The sequence below is a fragment of the Myiozetetes cayanensis genome, unplaced genomic scaffold (genome assembly GCF_022539395.1).
Source record: "Myiozetetes cayanensis isolate MyiCay16 unplaced genomic scaffold, myiCay2020 scf1, whole genome shotgun sequence".
Taxonomy (NCBI): Eukaryota; Metazoa; Chordata; class Aves; order Passeriformes; family Tyrannidae; genus Myiozetetes; species Myiozetetes cayanensis.
The window spans coordinates 76,112,713-76,135,466 of NW_026086604.1; the positions used below are offsets into that span (position 1 = coordinate 76,112,713).

The 22,754-nt window shown below is 35.0% G+C and overlaps 1 protein-coding gene across 1 annotated transcript in view; it reads right to left on the minus strand.

Annotated features, from left to right (window-relative positions):
- Positions 1-332: 332 nt before the first annotated feature.
- The window catches only part of LOC126647692 (uncharacterized), a 183,643-nt gene continuing 161,221 nt past the window's right edge, over positions 333-22,754 (minus strand). Inside the window, 5 exon segments of the mRNA XM_050330237.1 lie at positions 333-645; positions 6,538-6,630; positions 6,632-6,692; positions 6,695-6,721; positions 6,724-6,743. Coding sequence (XP_050186194.1) covers positions 333-645; positions 6,538-6,630; positions 6,632-6,692; positions 6,695-6,721; positions 6,724-6,743 — 514 coding nt within the window.

Genomic DNA, 22,754 nt, shown 5'->3' on the forward strand with positions numbered 1-22,754 from the left:
GGAAATATTAACTTCTACTTTTTCCTACTTTATTAAAAAACAATTAATTTGGAGTTATAAGTTCTACTGAAAAATTACCAGACATTTTCCTCATGTCATTCCAGATCAAATTAACTAAAGTAGCAAAGCCATGTTAAGAAACAGACTGGCTACCAAATTTAAACACTGCAAGCTATTTATTCAAAAGTTCATAACAGTTTACAAATTTAAATAGAAAGACTCCTAAACAAAGAAAGGAAGCCCTACTTGAGATCACAGAATCATGGAATCAACTGGGTTAGGAAAGACCTCTGAGATCATCCAGTCCAATCTTTGATCCAACACTGCTGTGGTTAAAAGACCATAGCACTGAGTGCCACATCCAGTCTCATTTTAAAAACCTCCAGGGATGGAGAATCCATCATTTCCCTAGGCAGCCCATTCCAATGTCGGATTACTCTCTCTGTAAAGAATTTCTTCCTAATATCCAACCTAAACCTCCCCTGGAAGAGCTTAAGACCACGCCCTCTTGTCTTACTGATAGCTGCCTGGGAAAAGAGATCAACCCTCACCTGGCTACAACCTCCTCTCAGGTAGTTGTAGAGAGTGATGAGGTCTCCCCTGAGCCTCCTCTTCTCGAGGCTAAACAATCCCATCTCCCTCAGCCTCTCCTCATAGGCCACTCTCAATCATCTTTGAAAGATTGTGGTAATCAGGAGAAGTGCCTGAGAACCAGAAGAAAGTCAATTTGTGTACCAGCATAGTTGTAACACTTGTTCATGGGGGAACACTTACTGCTCCTTTGCTTGTGGTTAATGGGAAATATTTCATAAAGCAGGAGGGAACATACATGAAGAAAATAGCTCTATCATTATTTTACACCAATACGTGGAACAAATCAGAGGACCACAAAAGGAGTTGTTTTCTATTCACAGTAAGTCATGGTCAACAGCAGGTGGTCCTGCTTAGTGTGGATAGAAATTAAAAGATATGTTTCCAGTGAAATGAGGAACAATTGTATCTCAGCATCCTGTTGAGAGACCAGACCTTTTCTACAGTCCAAATCAAAACTACATCACTGACAATCTATCTTTGAAACAGTGAGGATGTGCTTAGTCAGAGGTTTAATTTCTTTTTACCGTATACCATAGTCTTCAATTCAAGAACAAATTTTGCTTAATTGTTCTCCTTTTATTTCCATTCACTCTAAGCAGGAGCTTATGCCATGGACAATCACACCTTAGGGCATGTAATTTGTTTGCAGTGCAGAGGTAACTCATCTCTCTGCTTTCCCAGCTTCCCTTTCCCTCCTATCAGTAATTGTTAAAACACAGGTACATTGTAAGTGGCAAGTAAGGAGTCAAGATAGGGTCCAGAGGTGTCAGAGATTAAATGAGGAAAGATATTAAAATATGATTTTAAGATTATAAGTGTGATTAATCTTGTTCTTTGCAACAAGAACAAATGTATTTGAAGAAATGTTTGGTTTGTAGGTTTGTATTTTCTTAACCAATGCATTACATTAATAAGCCAGTACACTGAATTTTCACAGGTGTTATTACATCTCTATGGCAATAAAAAGATGTTTTCAAAAAGTTCATTTTCATAGTTCTTTCTTATGGGAACCTTAAAATAGTTACCCTCAAAATGCTCCCACTATTTATATTCGACAGGAAAAAAACCTGGCAACCTAAAGAGTCGAAGAATATTTCTTTAAAGCAATTTTTTTCACTCACACTAGAATATATGAATATCCTGAAAAACAAGCATGAAATTGTTCATTCTGAGCACTTACATATCCATTCAATTTTTGATGCTAAATCTAAATTCCAGTACATATAAAACTGTCTGGGGGAAGCAGCAATATCTAGAAACCAAAAAAAATATTTACCGCAAATGTGCCCTTTCCACTTTCCAGGTTATCTACATTACTGGAATGAGAGAAGAGAAACAGCAAATCTGCTTTAGGATATAATCATAGCTTACTCTTCTTTTAAGTAGAACATATCGTATAATAATCCAAATTCTTCATGAGTTTTTGGGACTATTTTGACCAGAGGTACATTTTGAATTATACTTTTTATGAGTATTCCATCCTAAACTTGTTCTTTGAGTACTTCAGCAGCATGAAAGATCTAATAAGTACTGTGCATGAAAAATAGATCGAATTATATTTTGAGTCCTGTCAAGACAAATTAGTACGTGAAGACAGAATAAAATCCTTCTTTTTGGGTTATGGGAATTTATTTGAGTGAGAATGCGAGCTTTGAGCAGAATATTTTGTACCTAGCAGCAACGTGAAGAGTGTGGGAATGTGCTAGAGGAGCCTCTGGATCTTTCACTCGCACCACAAGCTCCTAACCAGCACTTGGATCTGCATAGCCTCCCTGCCATGGGTCCTAGAAACATAACATCAAGTTAGAAATACATCCTAATTTCTTTTGCATGCTATGCTGAGAATCTGTACCTACATAAGGGCTTCAATTTTTCAGTCATGATAGAGAAGTCAGGTCTATAATTACATACATCAGACATGTTGTGTTTCCAACACCTTCCATGCAACACAGGCAAATAGAAGACTGTGAAGGTCTAAAAGGAGCTCTTGCTCAAGGAAGGAAAGTAGTACAAGTCTTTTGTGCTATGTTACTGAAGCTTTAAATTATTTCTAATTCTTTGCTTGGCTACCTGTGGAAGTCTTCACTTGTCTTAGAAGGATTCAGCTTCTAAGTAGAGTGAAAACATGGAAATATTCCATCATGTATTCTTATAAATTTCTCAGTACCACTTAGAGCCTCAGCTGAAAGAATGAGTCTTCCTCTTCAGTGCATAACTGTAAACATGGAAGTGCTTCTCGTATTTACAATTAAATAGTTCAGACACACAGAGGCAAACTCTAGAGCAGTGGCAAGTTTTAAGAAAAAGAGGTAGTGCCATGACAAATAGCCTAATTTCCCAAATCACTGAATGAAACCACTGGCCTAGCCCAGATTGGATGAGGTATGAGAATAAGGATGCATCACAATCATGGCTGCTTGATCAGATTAAGCAGTTGGTTCCCACAGACAGGTGAGATCAGATGAACTCCAAGATAATCTTCTGTTTGAAAATACATGACTGTGGGATGATTACCTGAAGAGATTTTAGTGAAATGGTCTATCAGCAAAACTTCAAGGTAATTATCTTGCTCTGAAATGGTTAAAACTATTGAGGTTAAACTATTATAGTTAAAACCATACAAAACTATTCTTTTTTTTTTTTTCCTGCATATGGTTTTTTATTCTGATTTCAATTCTGCAGATACAGGACACAAATTATATCCCTTTATTTTAGACCAGTCTTGGTAAATCTGTATTCTTATCATGGTTGGTTCTATAGTAAGTTTTGTCTGTTGGGACTGACAAATTCCTCTGGGAATGGTAATTATTTGGCAAGGAATGTGTGCACAACAATTGTGGTAACATTATGTTTTGTAGCACAGGAAAAAGCAAGGGAAGAATCAGTGTCTGGATACTTTGAGGATATATTGTGAGGGGAGGAATAAAAATGGAGAAAAGTTACTACTAGAAGAGGAACACACTACAAGTAAGAGATAAAGACCAAGAAACAGGGAGTTTCTGGCAGAGATGGAGGGAAAACTTAGCCTTATGAAAGGAAAAAAAAAAGATAATTTCAAATCTTAAGTAGTCAGGTTTTTAAAATATTGTTTTAATGACACTTATTTTTAAAATGCTCTTAAACAGAACAGACAAATGAAAATGGAGTGAGAATGCATTGAAAAAGGAAAGAAAATAGATATAGGTTGAAAGAATCCGGACAGACTTCACTAAGCTTTAAGGTTGACCAAACCTGGATGCAGAGGTTGCTGTCTCTCTGTTTTCATTAAGAAACAATATTTCATCAGTGTTGTATCAGGGTTATACAAGGTCCAGATTCGGCCAGCCTTACTTGGTTTCTATGTTATTAGTGGTCCCAATGGTTTCAGCACATACAGAGTAAAATATTGTACATGCATGATGGACTGATTTTAAGATATTAAAAAGTACATTTTCAAAGTAAAAATGCATGAAATATTTTTGTATAAATAATAGTCCCTCTGTATTATATGTTAAGAATATTAGACAAACTGTTATCTTGTTCTTGCACAAACACATACACTTCAAATGCTATATAATAGTGATAAGTAGAGCACAAGAGAAGGGACTGATCACTACTCTCAAAATACATATATTAAGCTATATGCTCAGTTTTTTGAGTTCACTGGTCCCTGAAGCAGAACACTGTTGTACAGTAAAATCTCTCAGCTCTGAAGGCAGATAGGTTTGGTTTTGTTGGTTTGGGGATTTTTTTTCTAGCAGTGTTTGGTTGTTTTGGTTGATTGGTTGGTTTGTTGGTTGGTCAGTTGGTCTTTTTTAAAGCCTGAAGTACTTGTCGAGGTGTCTTTGGTCAAGTGTTTAGTAAAAGGAGATAAATATTTCCATTTCCCTGGTTTAAATATCTAGGAGTGGACCATTTAATAGGCTCAGGTGAGTTGAGTAGGATTCACATAAGACTCTTTCTGTTATAATCATTAATAGAATGTGTATTTTCACTAATTGGTTTTTATTTTACTGTTTGTTTTGTTTTGTTTTTTATATAAGAGACAAACTTTAGCGTGCAAGTGTTAAGTTTCTCAATTCAGTGTCTTTGAAACTAGTTGTTGCTCTTAGTTCAGCTCCTAGCAGACCCAGCTGCCCATCATTAAAATGATCAGTTACTGTTATCCATTATTAAATCTCTGTGTGGACAGCTTGGATTGAAAGGTAAAAGGTAGGATTACTCTTATTCCTTGAAGAATCTTCCCTGCCTCAGAACTGAGGAACAGAACAGAATAAAATGGCTTGACCTATTTTGAAGCCTGATGTTTGGAAGATAAATAAAGCTGCTACAGCTATAACCCAAACTTTTATGTTACTCATGTCTTTGAACCACAGGTCAGTCATTCAGAAGTTTTGTTGAAAGAACTGGAAATTTTAACACCCAACAATCTCTTTCCTCACATCTATCACCCATAAAGTTTTTCTGTCTAGCCAGTAAGAATAATCCATACTAAAATAAGTGTTACATGAGAACTTCATTGTATGTAAGTATTATTTGTTTCACATACTGTTCTTTACTAACTGCAAAAAACTTTTGGGGGGCAGAATTATCCCAGGTTTCTGGAGTGAACTATGTACAAAGAGAATGTTTTGTGCAGAGAAAATTGTGGGCCAAGATTAGGTAAGTGAAGCATCTGCTTCTTCTTCTTGGATTTGCAGATCCTGAAATAAAACAAGCCCAGGTGTAATCTCAAAGGGAAGTCATCAAATGCCTATGCTCATGCAAATTATGAGATGAGTTCTGTCTCCTTGGGAACCTTAAAAAATAAAAGTCTGCTTGTAGAAAGAGTTAATACAGTGAATACAAATAAACAACTGACCATTTAATCCCCTGAGGATACAGCAACAGAGCAAGAAACTTTCTTGCTGCTGGGAAAGAGGAGGAATCTGTAATGAACTGGGACTCTGGTACATCATATTATTTATCCTTAAAGTACTACAGAGTACCAGGAGCTAATGTGAAATGTAACAGACAGGGTTAAAATCTTCCTAAAAGTAGGTCACTTATATCACTCTGCCGCTGACCTTACACATTTCAGTATCTGCATAAATTATCAGTATCTTCGACTTTTTATAACAGCTGATTAATTGAATTATCGACTGCTTAATGTTGCTTATTTGTTAAGATACTGTTTGTTTATTATTTCTGGCAAGAGGCTTTTAACATATATTTGATTTCAGAAAAATGGAATGCAGCCTAGAAAGCCTTGTTTACTTATGCTAACTTTACTTTTGCTCTCTGAAAAGGTGAGGTGAATACGTCACAGTTATTTTTCTCCTGCTCTGCAGTGGTGCAACAAACTGGAGTTGGAGTAACATAGGTCAGGTATAGCATGTGAAAGGAGTTCTCATAATCCCTAAGATTCCTCCCTAATTTTGGGATGTCACTGAAGAATTTTTTTTTTCTCTAGTTTTGTACGTGGAGGAGCTTATGCAGGAAGGGAACTCCTCCTCTCTCACTCAACATCATTGACAAGATCCATGACTGATGAGCTCAAGTTTGAGAAGGTCTGAGTGAAAACTGACAGAATAAGTGTAAGAGTAAAAAAGGAACTTTGCAACAGCTGATTTCAGATTTTTTTAAAAATAGACTTTTCTTTATGTGTTCCCTGAATTTCTCTATCGCAAAAAGAAATGGTTTTTATCCTAATAACTGCATGATGCAGAGACGTATGGCATGGAGTCCCTGTATCCCTTGACTTTTTTTACTGTTAACCTTCAGTTTAACACATCTGTCCCATGGTATGGAATGGAAAAATTAATGTCAGGAGCCTTCCATAAAACCTTTATTTCTGTGACTGACTATTCATTCTTTCCTTTATAAAGAAGAGAAGGCTTCAGGGTGACCTAGCTGAGGGTTTCCAGTACCTGGAGGGAGCCTGCAAGAAAGATGGAGAGAGACAACAACCCCAGCTCCCTCAGCCTCTCCTCATAGGACTTGTGTTCAGGTCCTTTCACCAGCCTGATTGCTCTTCTCTGGACCTGCTCCAGCACCTCAATATCCTTCCTGAACTGAGGGACCCAGAACTGAATAGAATACTCCAGGTGTGGCCTCACCAGGGCTGAGTACAGGGGAGAATCACTTCGCTGGAACTGTTGACCACACTGTTCCTGATCCAGGCCAGGATGCCATTGGCCTTCTTGGCCACCTGGGCACACTGCTGGCTCATGTTCAGCGTCCTGTCAATCAGCAGCCCCAGATCCCTTTCCTCCTGGCTGCTCTCCAGCCACTCTGTGCCCAGCCTGTAGCGCTGCAGGGGTTGTTGTGGTCAAAGTGCAGGACCTGGCACTTGTTGAACCTCATCCCATTGGAAACAGCCCAAGATGATCTTTAAGGTCTCATCCTACACAAACCTTTAATGATCCTGTGATTCCATGATAAATGACTGGTCATGTAACCATGGAAGGTACCTACATTAGTAGCTCTTCTACCTAGAAATGAGAAAGAGAAATTAGATCTAACCCAAGCCAGGATTTACCAAATTACTCACGTTTTGTTTAGAGAAGTAGAAAAGATTATTTGGTGCTATTAAATCTGTTAGATTTTGATATTTATTGATCTTTTTGAGTACATACATTGAAGTCTTTCTGGAGGATCAAATGAGAAACAGTTATGTTTGATTTTTAAATTTATTAATTTAACAGGCAAGATAAGGAGGATAGGATAAGAAGATAAGAAGAAGGGGTAACTTACAGATACCAGTATTCAGATTGGCAGTACAGCACAGGAGTCTTAGCCCAGTTCCTTGTAGACAGAAAGTAATCTAACCAGACTACAACACTAGCCATTTCTGTTGTAAGGTTTATTGCATGTCTCAGATGAGAACCAGAATTTGAAGTTTTTTATATTCAAGTGAGTTAAAACATGCAGAATTGTTGAAATACATTTCATAATTTGTAATGGGTTTTGTGAGTGTTAACTCTAAGGAATTTACTATTACTTTACATTTTTAAGAACACTGAAGCTTTTTCTTTTTAAAATATTGTGGATTAAAGGCTCTACAGAGAGCTGAAGAGTCTGACTGTTATTTGAAGTTTTTCAATGGACCTCAGTAGGAGCAGGATCAGACCTTTCAGATTACCAAATGTTGGTGACTGGAAAAGCTCAGAGAAATAATGTTCTTAGGATGAAAGGAACAGGGAGAGTCTGTGATATTTTGCACTGGAATTTCTATTACACAAAAATGTCAGAGGGCATGAAGTACTTGCAGGAGAAAAAGAAAGAAATATAACGTCAGGTAATACTGGATCTAAAAAGCCAAATACAAAGTGTGCATGATGTAAGGACACATTTAAATCCTAAATTATTATAGAGTTTTAATGAATAGCCCTGTTAACACACTTTATAAGCTAAATAAATCTTCTTAGAATTCTTCACAAATCTCAGCTACTTTTAAAAAATTACTTTCCTTTGACAGCTATATTAACACATGGCTCTACATAAAGGAGTCCTTTTGAATAGATGCAATGTAGTATTGGGATATACATTTTAAAAAAAGAGATGAGAGGATCCAGAAATATAATCTTCTTCTTGTAATCCTGTATTAATCCATTCTGAACTGTAAAGTTTTCATTTGAATGTAGAACTCACAAAGATTCTGGCAGCAGCAGAAAAGGAGAAAGAAAATGAAAAGACTTCTGTATATAAATCCCTAGAGCTACACCTATAAAGAATTTTTGCAATCTGCAAAGAAAGGAATAGCCCCGGGAACTAATCTCTTATTGCATGGATTTCTCTCTTTTTGTTCTAACCTTGACTCTTCCACAGCCTCGGCAAGTGTGCTTCTGCCTCATGATGAACTCACTGCTGTTACTCCTGTCTCTCAGGGCATGTCTTGGCAGCATCAATTTGCTGTTTAACTAATCCCACACTGAGATCACTCAAACACTGAAAAGGGGTTTAGTTTCACTATCAGATAGACCTGCAGAGATAACAAATCAATTGACTTTGTGGCACGTGATGAAAATGCTAATGTTTAATTATCAATGCAGTTAGTGAACTTCAGACTAAGATCTGATCTAAACAGAAAGTGGATCACAGCATTTGCTTGGAACTGTGGCTCACCTTAAAAGCTAGGAGTGTCAAGAATATGTTTGCCTCTGGCATTTCTATATAAATTGGCTTAAAGAAAGTTAGCAAGGGAGAAAAATATTTTTTTTCTTCTGAACCTTGAATCAACGACAATTTCAATATTAGAAAGAGATGCAGTTTAAATCTCATAAAAGTCTGAGAGGCTGTTCCTAAGGGTAGGTAATATTCAAATTTTCAGTCTTCATCTCTCACTATTATGGACTAATGCTAAGTATTACTAGTGCTATTATTTATACTCTTTTCATAAACAAATCATCTACTTATTTGTCCAGACTGTGCAAAACACATCTAGAAACTGATGCACATTAGTGGACAGCTTTGGCAAAAATGGGCATTACAGCAGTTTTAAATTTGAAGCATTTATATATTTTTTTCTTCCGCATCTTACTTTCCTCATTCACATTTCTGGTTTTCAGAAATTTGAGATTTCCTTGAAAATATTCCATCAATTATTTTTTTTTCTCTCAGACAGGGAAATCTTTCATCTGTGGGAAACCAGATTGCAGTTCTCGGGACAGTCCTCCATCTTGTCAGGGCAGCCTGTTGTTTTGATTTCACTAAGGAGTTGTGTTCACAACCCTCACATTTTCTGTGTGCCTCTGTTAATAGCTTCTCTCAATGCTGTCTTCTATTGCTATTCTACATTCCTTCAAGGGACAGAAGACTGTAGAAAGATTCTGCTTGTATTTGCCAGTATCTTCATGTATTTTTGACTTCACAAATCACTTTTCTTCCATTCTGCAAGGTAGTTTTGATCAACTCACAAACTGTGTTCATTTTGTTATACCATGATCCAATGGAGGTGTTTGGTACAGTACCGTACCAAAAGTGGCATCTTATACTGACAAACCCATCAATTAAAAAGGAAATTTTACATCTAAAACTGCTTATTAAAGGTGTAGATTTCTATATGACATTTTTGTGCCTTTTTTTGCTGTCGCTGGAAAGATTTTTTTAAAATGATCTCTGTGTTTGTTGATAATATTCTCATATTAACACTGCTTGCTCTTCATTTCTTATAGTATCCTATTTTAATGTTTACTCAAGAGCACTGCTTTGCATTAGTTTCCAGGCTTCACAGGGGAAGACTGTGCAAGATTTCCCAGCTAATACTTTTCTCCGTCCTATTTTTCAGTTTTCTGAGTGTGGGCATTACGTATTCAGGGTTTTGATATTTTTAGGACAATTTTTCCTGCCGTTCATTTTTAGAGTTTGGCAAACAATGCTGCATTTCTAAAATTATCCCTATGCTGCTTGCTGTTCACTGATTGATCTTTTTGAGTTTTTTGAGGTTTTTTAGTACTCACTTTCTGTTTCTGATATTTGCACTTGATGCTCCTTTCATTAGACCTTTTGTATTCTACAGTTTTCTTGGTTACAAGGATTTAGCTGACCCTATGAATTTAGAACTTTAATGAATAATTTAATTCTACTGTAAACTTTTCATATATATTAATAAGAATAAGTATGCACACTGTTTTCCAGAATTGAGTCGTTGCTGGTGCATAAAATAGAAATGGGGTGCATAGCTTGAATCACAAAAAATCCTTCAAACCCTTGCTGCATCTTATTCATGTAGGCCCCACTGTATTTTTCTTTGCTTGGTGACTTGAAACTGCTGAATAAGAAAACAAAATTTGGTTCTACAGCTGCAACACTTTTATGAACATGACTAGTGTTTTACTTATTATAAATATATAAATAATATCTATAAAAAATGACATATTATATATATAAATAATATATATATAAATTACAAAATTTTCTTATTTATCTAATTTTAAGAGGTCAGAAATTTCCATGATAGAGCGTGTGTGTTTCTTAGTTCAGTAATATTATGTCCTTTTGATAACTATATTTATAACTGTATTATTTACAAGACTACATGAAATAGAGTAGAAGTTAATACAAAAATAAAAGATAAATAAATCCTATAATATTTGCCTATCCAGGCTGTTGCTGAAGATAACTAGATTATATATATATCTTTTGTCCACAGCTCATTTTGGTATGAATATATTTATTATTTATAAATATTAACAGAAAAGTGCAGTATTGTGAAGGAAAAAAAAATCGTATGTATTTATAAAAGCTTGCTTTCATTCACTTTTTGTTCGTCTTCATCCCAACAATGACTTTATTAAAACACTGAGTTCTCATAAAAGGGGAATAAAAACAGGCATTTGAACAGATGGGCTTAATAAAGATTCTGTAGTAGATCTGCCACAAATGGTTGAGCCGTCACTAAAGCAGGGCTAAGATATGACTGAGAATAAAGAACTTTCAAATGTTTTGTGCTCTCAGTGAAGAAGTTATAGATTAAAAGACAAAGGTTGTGATGTAAATGTACATAATCCTAAGGGGACACATAATAGAACCTTACTGTGAAAGGTAACTTCACTTTTGTCCAAGGTCATAAAATTACAGTGTGCTGCAGTTGGAAAACAGCATATCCTGTGTTGGTTGTGGTGTTTTTGGTTTTGTTTGTTTGTTTTGTTTTGTTTGTTTGTTTGTTTCCTTTTGTTTTTGTTTTGGTTTGGTTTGGTTTTTAAAAAAATGTATTATCATTTCTAGTTGAGATTTTTTTTTCCTCTTTTTCATCAAAAAATTTCAAAAAACCCATGTAGTTTACAATGTCACCAAAAATAATGTTATTAAAGCTTTAAATTTTCATAGTTGTCCCTCTTATGAATCTTTGTGCAAGCTTGGAAGAAGTTACTGTTATCATTCTTTCTCTGCCAAAGACTGTTTTCTTCCCAATAATGCATAGAAAAATTGAAAGAAGTATTTATAACACCATGGTTGGAGGGGTAAATCACTTCAAATGTAGCTACTGGGTAAAAAGTGTCACAATGAAGACAATTTTTTTTTTTTTTAAATAACCACAATGTGTTGATAGAATTAAATCGAAATTTTCCTGTTGCCTCATACCTACTGAAAGATGAAATTCAGCTCATTTACACATTTAAACGTTGGTTATATTCCTGACGCTTGCTGTGTTTCCATACTCAGGAAAGTATACAAGAAACATCATGTACTTTTAGTCTCTATATTTTGATGAAGAGTTCACTGCCCAGGGGAATTGCAAAACAGCACTTCAGCAGATCTCTGACTCAGCTTTGGTTCCAGGTAAAACTGAGTAGGGTTGTGGTTTTTTTGCACTGAATTGTGAGATGTAACTTGAAGTGTTGTCTTCCATAGAAACACCCACTTCCTTTGTATGCAAAAATTTCCATAATGATCACATCTCCTTGAAAACTTGCAACAAAGATTTATATATAGAAAAAGGTTGTTAGTGAAATTCCAAATGGACTTAGTGAATAATTTTGGAGCAGATCTTGCTTTTATCTGTTCCACTAATTTTGTTTAGAATCTTCTTATCTAAGTATCTGGTTTGAAAATTTTTACCTTTTTTTCCCCTTTTTTATAAGTACATTCAGTATGAGACCTCTTATTTCCTCAAATACAGATTTTGCTTTCAATAATTCTTAAAACTCCTGGTGGTATGATAAGTAACTGCCTAATCTCAGTTACGAAGATTAGTTTATATGGAGAAGAATTTTTATAGATGTATTGTCACTGTTTATTCTGTGCATGCATACAATCTAATTTAAATCTAATAGCTTTACAGAAACAGACAAATGCTGCTGCCTTATTCAAAGTAGATAAATATGTGGATGCTGATCTATTGTGCCTTGGTTTTGCATGGACTGCAGTGCATAGAAATTGTCAATTGCTAGAGTAAGGCTTCACTTTTGGGTCTTTATGGTATTTATTTTTGATCCTTTTGGGTTTTATTTTTTAATTAAGGTACCTGCTGCCTACAAAACCTGAAACAAGAACTGCAAACAAGAAGTTTTGCCCTTTTGAAAAAGAAGGCTTGAACAGACAAAATCTGTTCTGCAAGACAAACCTTGCACTTCACGAAGTCCTATGAATTTTGAAGTACATCTTGGTAGTAGGAGTTTAGCTAATTTTTGGAGGCCATTTTACTGAAAAGGCCTGCTGTGAAGGACAAGTTAGAAGAAACCCTAGCAACAGCTCTCTCCACCTCTGCTTGGGGCAGTGATTAAAATCTGAGGCTCCCATATTCAATCCCTATCTGAGCTAGGCTGCAGCCACAATGATTCTGCATCTGTACCCCATGTAACACCTTCCTGATTCTGACTTGCATTCCGACCTGCTGACTTGCCTTTCTGGTTTGACCTTGGGCATCTCTCCTGACTATGGGCTTGATAGCTGTTTTCTGGGCTCTTGCCTGATCCTGGTTGTCTCCACTGACCCTGACTCACTTAGTTTCCTGGCTCCTTGTCAGGGAGGCTGCTGCCCCCACCTGCCTTGGGATGCTCAGCTCCTACTTGTCTTCTACAGGGCAAGCTGCCCTTGCTGTTTCCTGATAGGACTAAATGAAAAGGATCACACTACTCTCTAAACCTGATTATTTGAATTATTTTAGCTAAGTTGCTCTTTGCTACTGTCACCAAGTCACTGAATCTGTCTACTTGTAAGTGACGTCGAAAATGCATAAGCAAATACCTATTGCTACTTATTTTCTCACAATTCCCTGCTTCCCTCATCTAAGTCACTGCATCTGTCATGAAAGTACATGTCAGTTCACACTAGTGGTTATTTGATTAGCAGAAATTTGAAATTATCTGGCTGAACTGGTAGTGGCAATGATTTAGGTATAGCTCAGTGGTAACACCAGGGTGAAACATAATGGGCATGGAGCATAGGGGCTGCAGTTAGCTCTTGAAGAATGATCAAAATAAAGTGTATGATCATTAGTCTCAACTTCTTCAACTACAATAAAGCACCTTTATTGCAGTGAGGTAAAGTAGTTCGAACACTGCTACCATTTTGGAATGCTGCATGCTTAATTTGACAATGGTCAATAAGAATTAAGCAGCTAGTATAGTTGCAGTGATTTTCCTTGGAGGCTTTATTATCTGAACTATTGTGCAAGAAAATGTGTTAATAAAAATGCAAATATTCTCATGCTCTTGATTCATTTGAGTGTTTCTGAGTGAAGACACAATGTTGCTTATAAAGAAGTCAATAAGAAAAAAAATACATTTATAAATAAAACAGAGAGGAAGAAATAGCTTCATTCCTTCCAAGCTCAGTCTATTTCATCAGACATTTAAAATAAGTAACTTTAAGACAGGAGACATTTTAAGAAAAGGATGTATGTCTCCATTCTCAAGACATTAGATTTTAAATGTTTTCTCCTTGCTACCAATATCTATGCGATACATCTTCATAAAAGCTGTTTAAAATGTCTATTGAACTCAAGGACAGAGAAATAATTTGTATTCAGTCTACAAGGTAAAAAGATTATAGGTATTTATTTGCATAATACAGAAGCATAAAAAACAAAGTGCATATTGTGTAATAAACAAAATAAGATTGCATAGCTATTAGTAATGGGTGAATACAGGACCAAAGTATGTAAAGGCAATTAATGGCAGGAGGAATTATTACATGCTTAAGTGTAGCTGAATGGAGTTCCTGTTAGAATTACACCTACAAACGGTTCTTTTTAGCTGTCAGCTTATACTCATAGGAAAAAACAGAAAGAAAAAAACTCCAAAAGGGGACATCCAGCACGATGTAAAACTGATGAACGTTGAAGGTGGATAGGGAGACCCCAGGCAAGAGGCTTTTCCTTTTACCCCTAGCTCCGGGGGGGGGAGCAGTGCTCCCTTCCCCTCCCCCCATCACGTGGCATCCCATGGCTCTCACAGAGTCCACAGGACACAGCAGAGAGAGAGTTTATTGTTCTGGGTAACTGCTTTAAAACCTTTTAGGGGGATTACAGTGTGACCATTAGGAGTTCAGGAGGTCTCACAAACAACCAGTTCCAAGAAAGGGTTCACAACCAATAGGGAGACTTTCAGTTACCTCTCAGGACATTTCAAAGGTACAGGGAGGGATCTTGGGAACAAGAAGGGTTTACACAAAGAGTTACAGAGCCATTTTGGGAGCATGTTCACTTTAAACAACCATTAAAACTTCTGCATACTTTTACATACCAAAAGCATATTGCAACATAAAACAGCCAAATAGGGGTCAGAATTGCTAGTTCTGAGTAGTATCAGGCTGGAGCAAAAACGGGGTACCCTTGAACACCCCTAGTCATTGTGAGGACTGCTCACAAGTACACACCCAAGTCCTACCAGGTCTTGCTGCCAAAGGCAGGTGGGTGAACAGGGCACAGAGCAGGGCAACAAAGGACCCCCAAAAGAATTTTAGGAGGAAATCAGAGGACTTATAAAGTCTTACTATGACATGGATCAGCAAAGAGGACATGATGTCTGATAATCCAATATTTCTAGAGTGAATTACAGCTAAGTTATAGAGAAACCCTGGTTTTGCCAGCATTGCAGAGCACACTTCTGACATAATGAATGGAGAAAGATAATAGTACTGAAATCAAGATCAAAAGATCTGTGTATTTAGTTAATATTTTCAGTTCCCACAGGATGAAGCATATGAGTAATAAATAAATGAAATTTACTTATAGAAGAATGATGAGCAACAGATTGAAAGTGCTTATTTAAATCTAGGAAAAAGCAAGGAAAAAAGTTAATCTATGACCAAAACCAGTACTAACCTAGACTTGAATTTGTTTGGGAACCTTCAGAAATCTCCTTCTCTCTGTTTGTTGCTACGGCACCCTGTCTACTCAAACACCATCTCTGACTAAATCTGCTTCAAGATCCATGTTCCATAGTAAGTTCCTGTCATAGTATATGTGATGCGAGTTAAATCATTCACAAAACTTACTTAACAAAATGTCCTGTTCAAAATGTTGAGAGGAACACATTTCTATGTTTTAAGAGTAGCATATAAAATATCCAAGTGTATTTTCTTTTGAAATCTAAAGACTAGTTAATACAACCTAAAGACAGGTGTTAACATATCAATATGTCAACTATGTGAGGAGGAGAAACAGAATCAAATAGGTCAAAAAGGTTTTGAAACTGAGACAAGTTGTTGGAAAACAGTCTGCAGGAACTTACTGTCTTATCCAATTTCTTCTTATATATTTCATTTTATAGGACAAAGGAGGAAGCATGGATTTCTGTTTATTTTCCAAGGGCTTGTATTTGTTGATTATGTTAAAGTGAGCTATGTAGCATTAAGTTAATAATGTATATTTAACTATAACCCACTGTGTAAAGGACTAAACATAACTAAGTGTGAAGCAACTAACTACACATCTATTATGTACTAATTGTTTTAGTATTTACTGACTACACCAGTCGGAGAAGCTGTTTAAGTTTTGAGAAAAGTGTGAAGTCATGGATTGGGGAAATGGTAGCAAAAAAGAATGCTATACTATGCTAAAAAAAATATAATTTTCAATGCAAAAAAGGCTTTGATTAGACATATAACTCTTCAAACAAAGCCTAAGTTTTTCAGGTATTGGGCAGGTGATCTCAAGCATTAAACAGTGCTTTTTCTTCTTTCTTTGATTCCTCAGATCTGTGTAGATATGTTGTTTGTACATGACTGTTAATGCAAAGAAAAAAGCTGAATACATATAAGAATACACATACAGGGATTATAGTTTTGGTGAAAGGATTGCTTTTGCTTTTCCAAAAATATTAAATACTCTGTTGGAATAAGATTTTACAGAACTTTTTTTTTACTGAAGTTTGATTACTCTTTGGGATTAAGAGGCAAAACTTTGAGGGGAAAAAAGGGGCAAGCTATACATTATAATATTATATTAAAAATGTAGAATTATTATAATATAATATTATTTGTATATATAAAATAATATATAATATATATTATATAGTATATATATTTATACATAATACTAATATACATATAATATATATTATTTATGTATTAATACAACTCCCTACACATAATAACTGATCAAATCTGGTTAAGAATAGCCCAAACAATATGAAATGACAACCAGAAATAATGATTTGTTGATAACAGTAATATTTTAATCTTAATTGCTCTTAGAAACGTTCCACCAATATGAACAGATTAATCCTTGTTCTGCTATATGACAGTACAGATTATGCATATATATATGTTCAAAAGATATTTTAAAATATGGTTAAATGGTTATGAGTCTATGAATACAATGTATTTATTCAAACTCTTGCGATATGATTGATGTTAAATAGAGAAATTACTATAAAATCTCTTTGTTCACCTTCCCACCTTCCCTATTGCACTATGAACAACCTACTCTCCACTCCAATGGAAAAAATTGTCTTTGGATCAGCAACCTCATGCATACCATGTATGGAGCTTCCTGTTTACCTGTGGAATATTTTTGATTAACAACCTGGACTTTGTTTTTAAAATTTCGAGTTAAATTCTCCGTGCGTCTTAATAAGAGATCTTTATTTCTTGAACTGTGTTCCCATGTCATAGCCAGAAATCAATGCAATGTAATGTCAGAGCTTTGGAGCTGCTCCTGGTAATTTTGTTCTGGGAAGAGAGTCACTTTATGTCTTTACTACTAGGAATTTCTCTTCTGCAATACTGATGTATGTATTGGCCCAGAGCTGTAGGCTTTGGAGTTATCTACCATTTATCCTTTGCTCCAATACAACGACAAGCAACAACCAACAATTTTAAATCTCTAGAAGATACAGTAATTTAAGCATTAGAACTTAAAATCTGTAGGAAATATTTCCTCTTTATTAACTTCCTTCTTTATTTTTCCTTTACCTGGTGACCAATTTTGCAGGGAAAACCTTCATTCCTTTTAGTTTGTATTAAGCCTTGCAGTTTTCTGCAGGGTCAGGGAAGATGATGAAGTGCATTGGAGATGTTACTTGTATCTGATGCTGTGACCTCAGAAGGGACAACAGCAGATATGAACCTTTGACTATTGCTAGAAAAAGAATTATATATTGCATCTGGAAATCTAAGAAACTACTATTAATGACTTGTTGAAAACATTATTACTTCAGCTACCTTGTGAGCTCAGTCTACAGCTTTTGTTTGGATCTTATCTGCTTAAGGCAGGCTATAACCAAACAAAAGGAAAGGGCTGGAGGAATTCCAAATGGATGGCATCAAAAAGTGGTGATGATAAAAGCTAGCTCTTCCTACATGCATCCAAATTAAATTAAAGATGATAGAAATTAATGATGTCCAAACCAATTAATCTTCTCTTAAATTTATTCAGCAGATTTCTCTTGGACTGAATTTTCTTTCTCAGTTTCAAATGACAACCCTGTAGTCTACAACAACCTCCTATTATGGTATTGCTTCATCTTAGTGTTTGATTCAATTCAGTCTCTCTAACTTTTTATACACTTTGTAAAACAGCCAGTGTCCCTTATTTTAAGCCTCAGTGAGGGTCTTAGATTTACTAATGTCAGTTTTTTTATGACCTCTGTATTTTTATGTTATTACCCACAAGCTAAAAATCCTCCAATCTTCAAAAGGTTTTCCTGAACCATTGTACAATAGCCTATTTTATGACTTGCCCAAAGTCTGAACTGAATGATGCAACATTTCTCTGCCTGCAAGCAGAGGTTTCTCCATCCTTGCAGGAATAATGTACAACTCACTTCTGAACCTAACTGATTGGGTTATATCAATTAGTTTATACTTGTTTCTGGTTAGATAAGGAATTCTAAGCTGAGCTGATGAAGGCTTTTGGACTCTGCATGTGAAGTAGTTGATTGTCTCTCCTTCCATAATGTTCACATCTGAGATAGGGAACTTAACCTATTTCAAATAACTCAAACAGAATTAGATGAAGAGTTCATAAATCCAATCTGAGACAACAGAGCTTTTTTTTTTTTCCCCCTCCTTTTTCCTTCGTTAATTAAGACAGATTTCCAACTTGAAATAACTACCCAGCAGCTAAATGGCTCTCAGAGTCAATTTACTTTTAGCAATAGCAGAAGCCTCCTCCACCGAGTCCATTTTTAGTTCAGAAAATATGTGACGTGGAATTAGAAAAAAAGACCTAGATTTCATGTAAACTTGCTTTAAATTAATCAGGAATACAGATACTCTATGAAAAATACTAATGCACATTTGGACTAGATTCTAATGTGTGGAATCAGGATGGCTGGGCACATAGGAGCCCATCTAAGGCTATATCTACTTTAGCGTTTTATGTACCTTTTAGAAAGTTTTCTATGCCCCAAAAATGTACACATTTTTTCAGCTTGACAATCTCATTTTCAGTGAGAGGATAAGGAGGTAACAAGACAGTAAAGAATTTTTTTCTGCATTGTCTGTATTAGAACTAAGCTAAGAGGAACAGGTTTCTTCAAAGAATATTGATTTTCTAAAACTAGAAAGGTGCTTATGTACTTTTCCTACATACAGCTCATAAGCAGTCTCCATCCTAAATTCGAAGTTCATATCTATTGTGCTAACGAGCTTGCCAGAGTTTACCTCTTGGTTTTTAAGGTGAGTGAAGATGTATACCTTTATTAATACCAATATCTGAAGAAAAACCTGAAGAAACAGTACATTTGAAGATTCTAAATGAACAAACCATGCAATTCTGATTGTGTTTCTTATGTGAAGACTGGTAGGCACAAGTCACTTCTTTTTTGTTTGTGTTTTTGTTTGTTTGTTTGTTTGTTTTGTTGGGGTTTTTTTGGGGTTTTTTTGTGTTTTTTTGGTTTTTTTTTAGTTCTGCATGGTTATCATGTATCAGGAAAGAAATTTGCTAAATAAAAATTTGGTAAATAAAATTCCCTGCCAGACATATTTTTAATTATTTTTTTCATGTATGTCTTATCTGATATTTTACTTCTGTTTGTCTACTCATTTTTTTCCTAAAAATTGCCTGTATGTGTTAGACTGTTTTACAAACTATTAAGGTGGAAAAGAAAAAATAATTGCTTGACTGACTTTGGTGAAAGATCTTTTGATACAAATACACAAAAAAAGATTCTTTAAATATGGAAGGTAACAGAATGAGACAAGGATCATACTAATTTATTAAATATTCTTTAATGTTATTAAATGTTAATCATGTTAATAAATGTTATTATATTAAAAGTAATAAAATATTTTAATGAAAAATTTTGGTGTTTGTGTTCCATTTACATAAAAACTAAGACTTTTTAAATTATGTGATTAATATAAGGTCAGAAAAAAATTACATTGGAAGAGGTCTCAGGCAATTCACTTTACAATGGTATTTTAACATATTGCCTTGTAATTTCCTTCATTTTAAAGCACTGCTTATTCAACTGATGAACTACAAAGCATAAAAATGCTCAATATATTTTAAACCATCAAATGTTGCTTCTGATTAGTAACCAAAATATAGCAGTCTCAATGGCCATGAATTGTGCCTTTCTGCCTTCCACTGTTCATGTTCCTGGACAAAAGGATTGATTAAAGAGCCAGGATTTGCTGTTTAGTCTGCAAATTCAGTGTATAAATTTGTGTATAAAAGGCGTACAACACTTCATTTTCTTGGATATTTTTATAGTTTTTACTTCAAGGTCTTAATGCAGTAATTACCTGATTTTTTTTTTTCTTTAATGATATCTAAATTTCAGTGTACTAGTCATTAAAAATGCTAAAGTCATTCTCTAAAATATCTACAAGTTCCTAGGGATATAGAAGTGAAATTTGCATTTTCTGAAAGATCAAGATATGTCCTTTAGATAGTTCATGAAAGTGAACACCTTTGACAAAGTTTCCAGAGGAAATAAAAAGATGGCTAAAATGAAAGCTAAAAATCAGCTATGCATAGCAAAATTTAATGCGATTTAATTTGAAGTAGAGCCAAGTGTGTGATTTGGGTGAGTTTCAGAAAAGGTTTCATCTTGTTATTAAAATAAGCAATATTTGCACATCTCATCTTATGGAGAGCAGCACAGCTTTTGCTTAATTGTCTTACCCTCTTGAAGGATAATATAGACAGAATTTATGCCCTTTTTTGGAAATTGTTTCCAGTTGCCTTGAAAAAATGTACCGGAAAGACTGAACCTCTCTATACCTGTCTTTCTCTTTCTTTCTTTTTTCTTTTTCTTCCTTTCTTTCTTTCTTTTTCTTTCTTTCCTTTTCAATATATTTTCAATAAATTTTTCAAACACAGTGATTTATGATTATTGATCTCTTCTTGTTGAAACATAGGCAAAATCCTAGTTATTAAAGCTGAAGTGAGTTTCGGAGATTGAGCAAAGGTCTTTCTAAGATGGATACTTATGATTTGAAATTAAATCCATTTAATTGTAAAATTACAAAACTTTCTGTGCTTTGAAAATAATGGAGTAAATAAAAAGTCCAGGCAGAATTCATTGATTATGGGAATTCAACCTTGTTGTTGTTGTTTCGTTTGTTTGTGGGTTATTCTTAGTGTCTGAATGCAAATTTAGGAAACCTTATATTAAAATTGGATAGTTTTATGGGAAAACTATGTATAAAACAGAAATCTATTTTAAGATTCATTATGTATAATAGCAAAGCAGAGGAAGTAGACTCTGATCTCAGTCTCAGACTTACATCCACGTTTAAACCTCTCTTGTTCTACTCATTTGTGTTTTCACAGAGTAATGTTAAAAGATAGCAGGCATAAAGAGGTACAGAAACATATGTCCCAGTATAAATAAGGAATTCTCCCCAAAACTGTATAGAATTTGGTTATTCAAATTAAGGTTGACTTAATGTGACAAATGCCTCTGCTGACAATATGCCAAATTGACAATGACCTTGTTGTTTTCGTAAGGTAATATCAGAATAGAGTGTTCTTGAATGTGTTAGGCATAGTAGCACAACAGAATTCTGTCAATGTCACTTTTGCGTGACTTTTCCAGTGCTCTTTTCTTAAACACTTTAAAAATGTCTCCCAACCTGTATTTGATTCCTCTCCAAATTCACCATCTGCTAACGTGAATTCTCAGAGCACTACATCAATTACTATTTTATAAAACAGTAAGATGTAGAGAGTAATTGCTATGTTTTTTAGTAATTTTCACACAGATGTAGATTGCCTGTAGAAGAAAAATATCACTTTTAGCCTTGTTGAGTTTTAAGTATAGGTTGTGGTAGTTCTAAACGTTAAAGAGAGAAGGATGTACACGTCTAATTTTAGTCCTTTAGGGTTTGATTCTCCCTTGAGTTCTCGTGGATTCAGTGGAAGAGGTAAATTTCTCTAGAAAGGAAAATCAAAGCCTCTAAGTTCCACACTTGCCATTATTTTCTATAGACATGTCTCGTGGCTCTTGCCAACTTGGAAAATTGCTATATATATTTGATTACAAGTAAGAATTTGACCTCAAAAGAGAGTTCTAGGGGCCAAAAGTAAGAATCCATCTACGTATAGGTATTTTTAATTCACACATGCATGGAGTTTTGGGAGGTTTCAGAGACAAAATGCTTTTAGCATCTACTTTTTTTGAGGCATTTTTTCCTCATACAGAGTGCACATCTTTCATTGCTATTAAAGATGTTGTTCCACAGCTAGGTAAGTCAGGCATTTCTGTGATGTGAAAAACTGCCACTGCAGACTATGCACCAAAACCTCCAAATGCAAAATGCATTTACTGGAAGATGTAACCAAATGAGGACAAACTGGAAAATAATAAAAAAGTATCATTACTATGGAAGTGTTTATAGTCTAAGATTTCTGAAGAAACAGAAAAGCAAAGACATTGCATAAAGCAGAGAAGAAACTGTGAAATTTGAATGAGCCATTTTCTATCGATTATATAAATATTCACTGTACTAGAGAAAGATAATTAATAAGTTTACATATAGGAAACTTTTCTGACACAAAAGAGATTTACTTGATGTTCATGAAAAAAAAAGAATTTGAGTTTTCTCTCTTGATGTGCCTAAACAATCATTCTGAAGAAGCATTCTCTCTCAAGCTTACATAAGTAGTCTGTCCATCATAGAGAAACCTCAGGAGACAAATCTAAACCCGCAAGGGCTTAATATGCAATACCTTGGTGTTGATTTATTCCCATGGTGTATAGAAATCTGGTTTTATTTGGAGATAAAAATTCAACCCTTAAAACATTTCCTCCATTTCTCCTGCTAGTTTAGTTGTCTTTGCATTTCCCTTGTAAAAAACT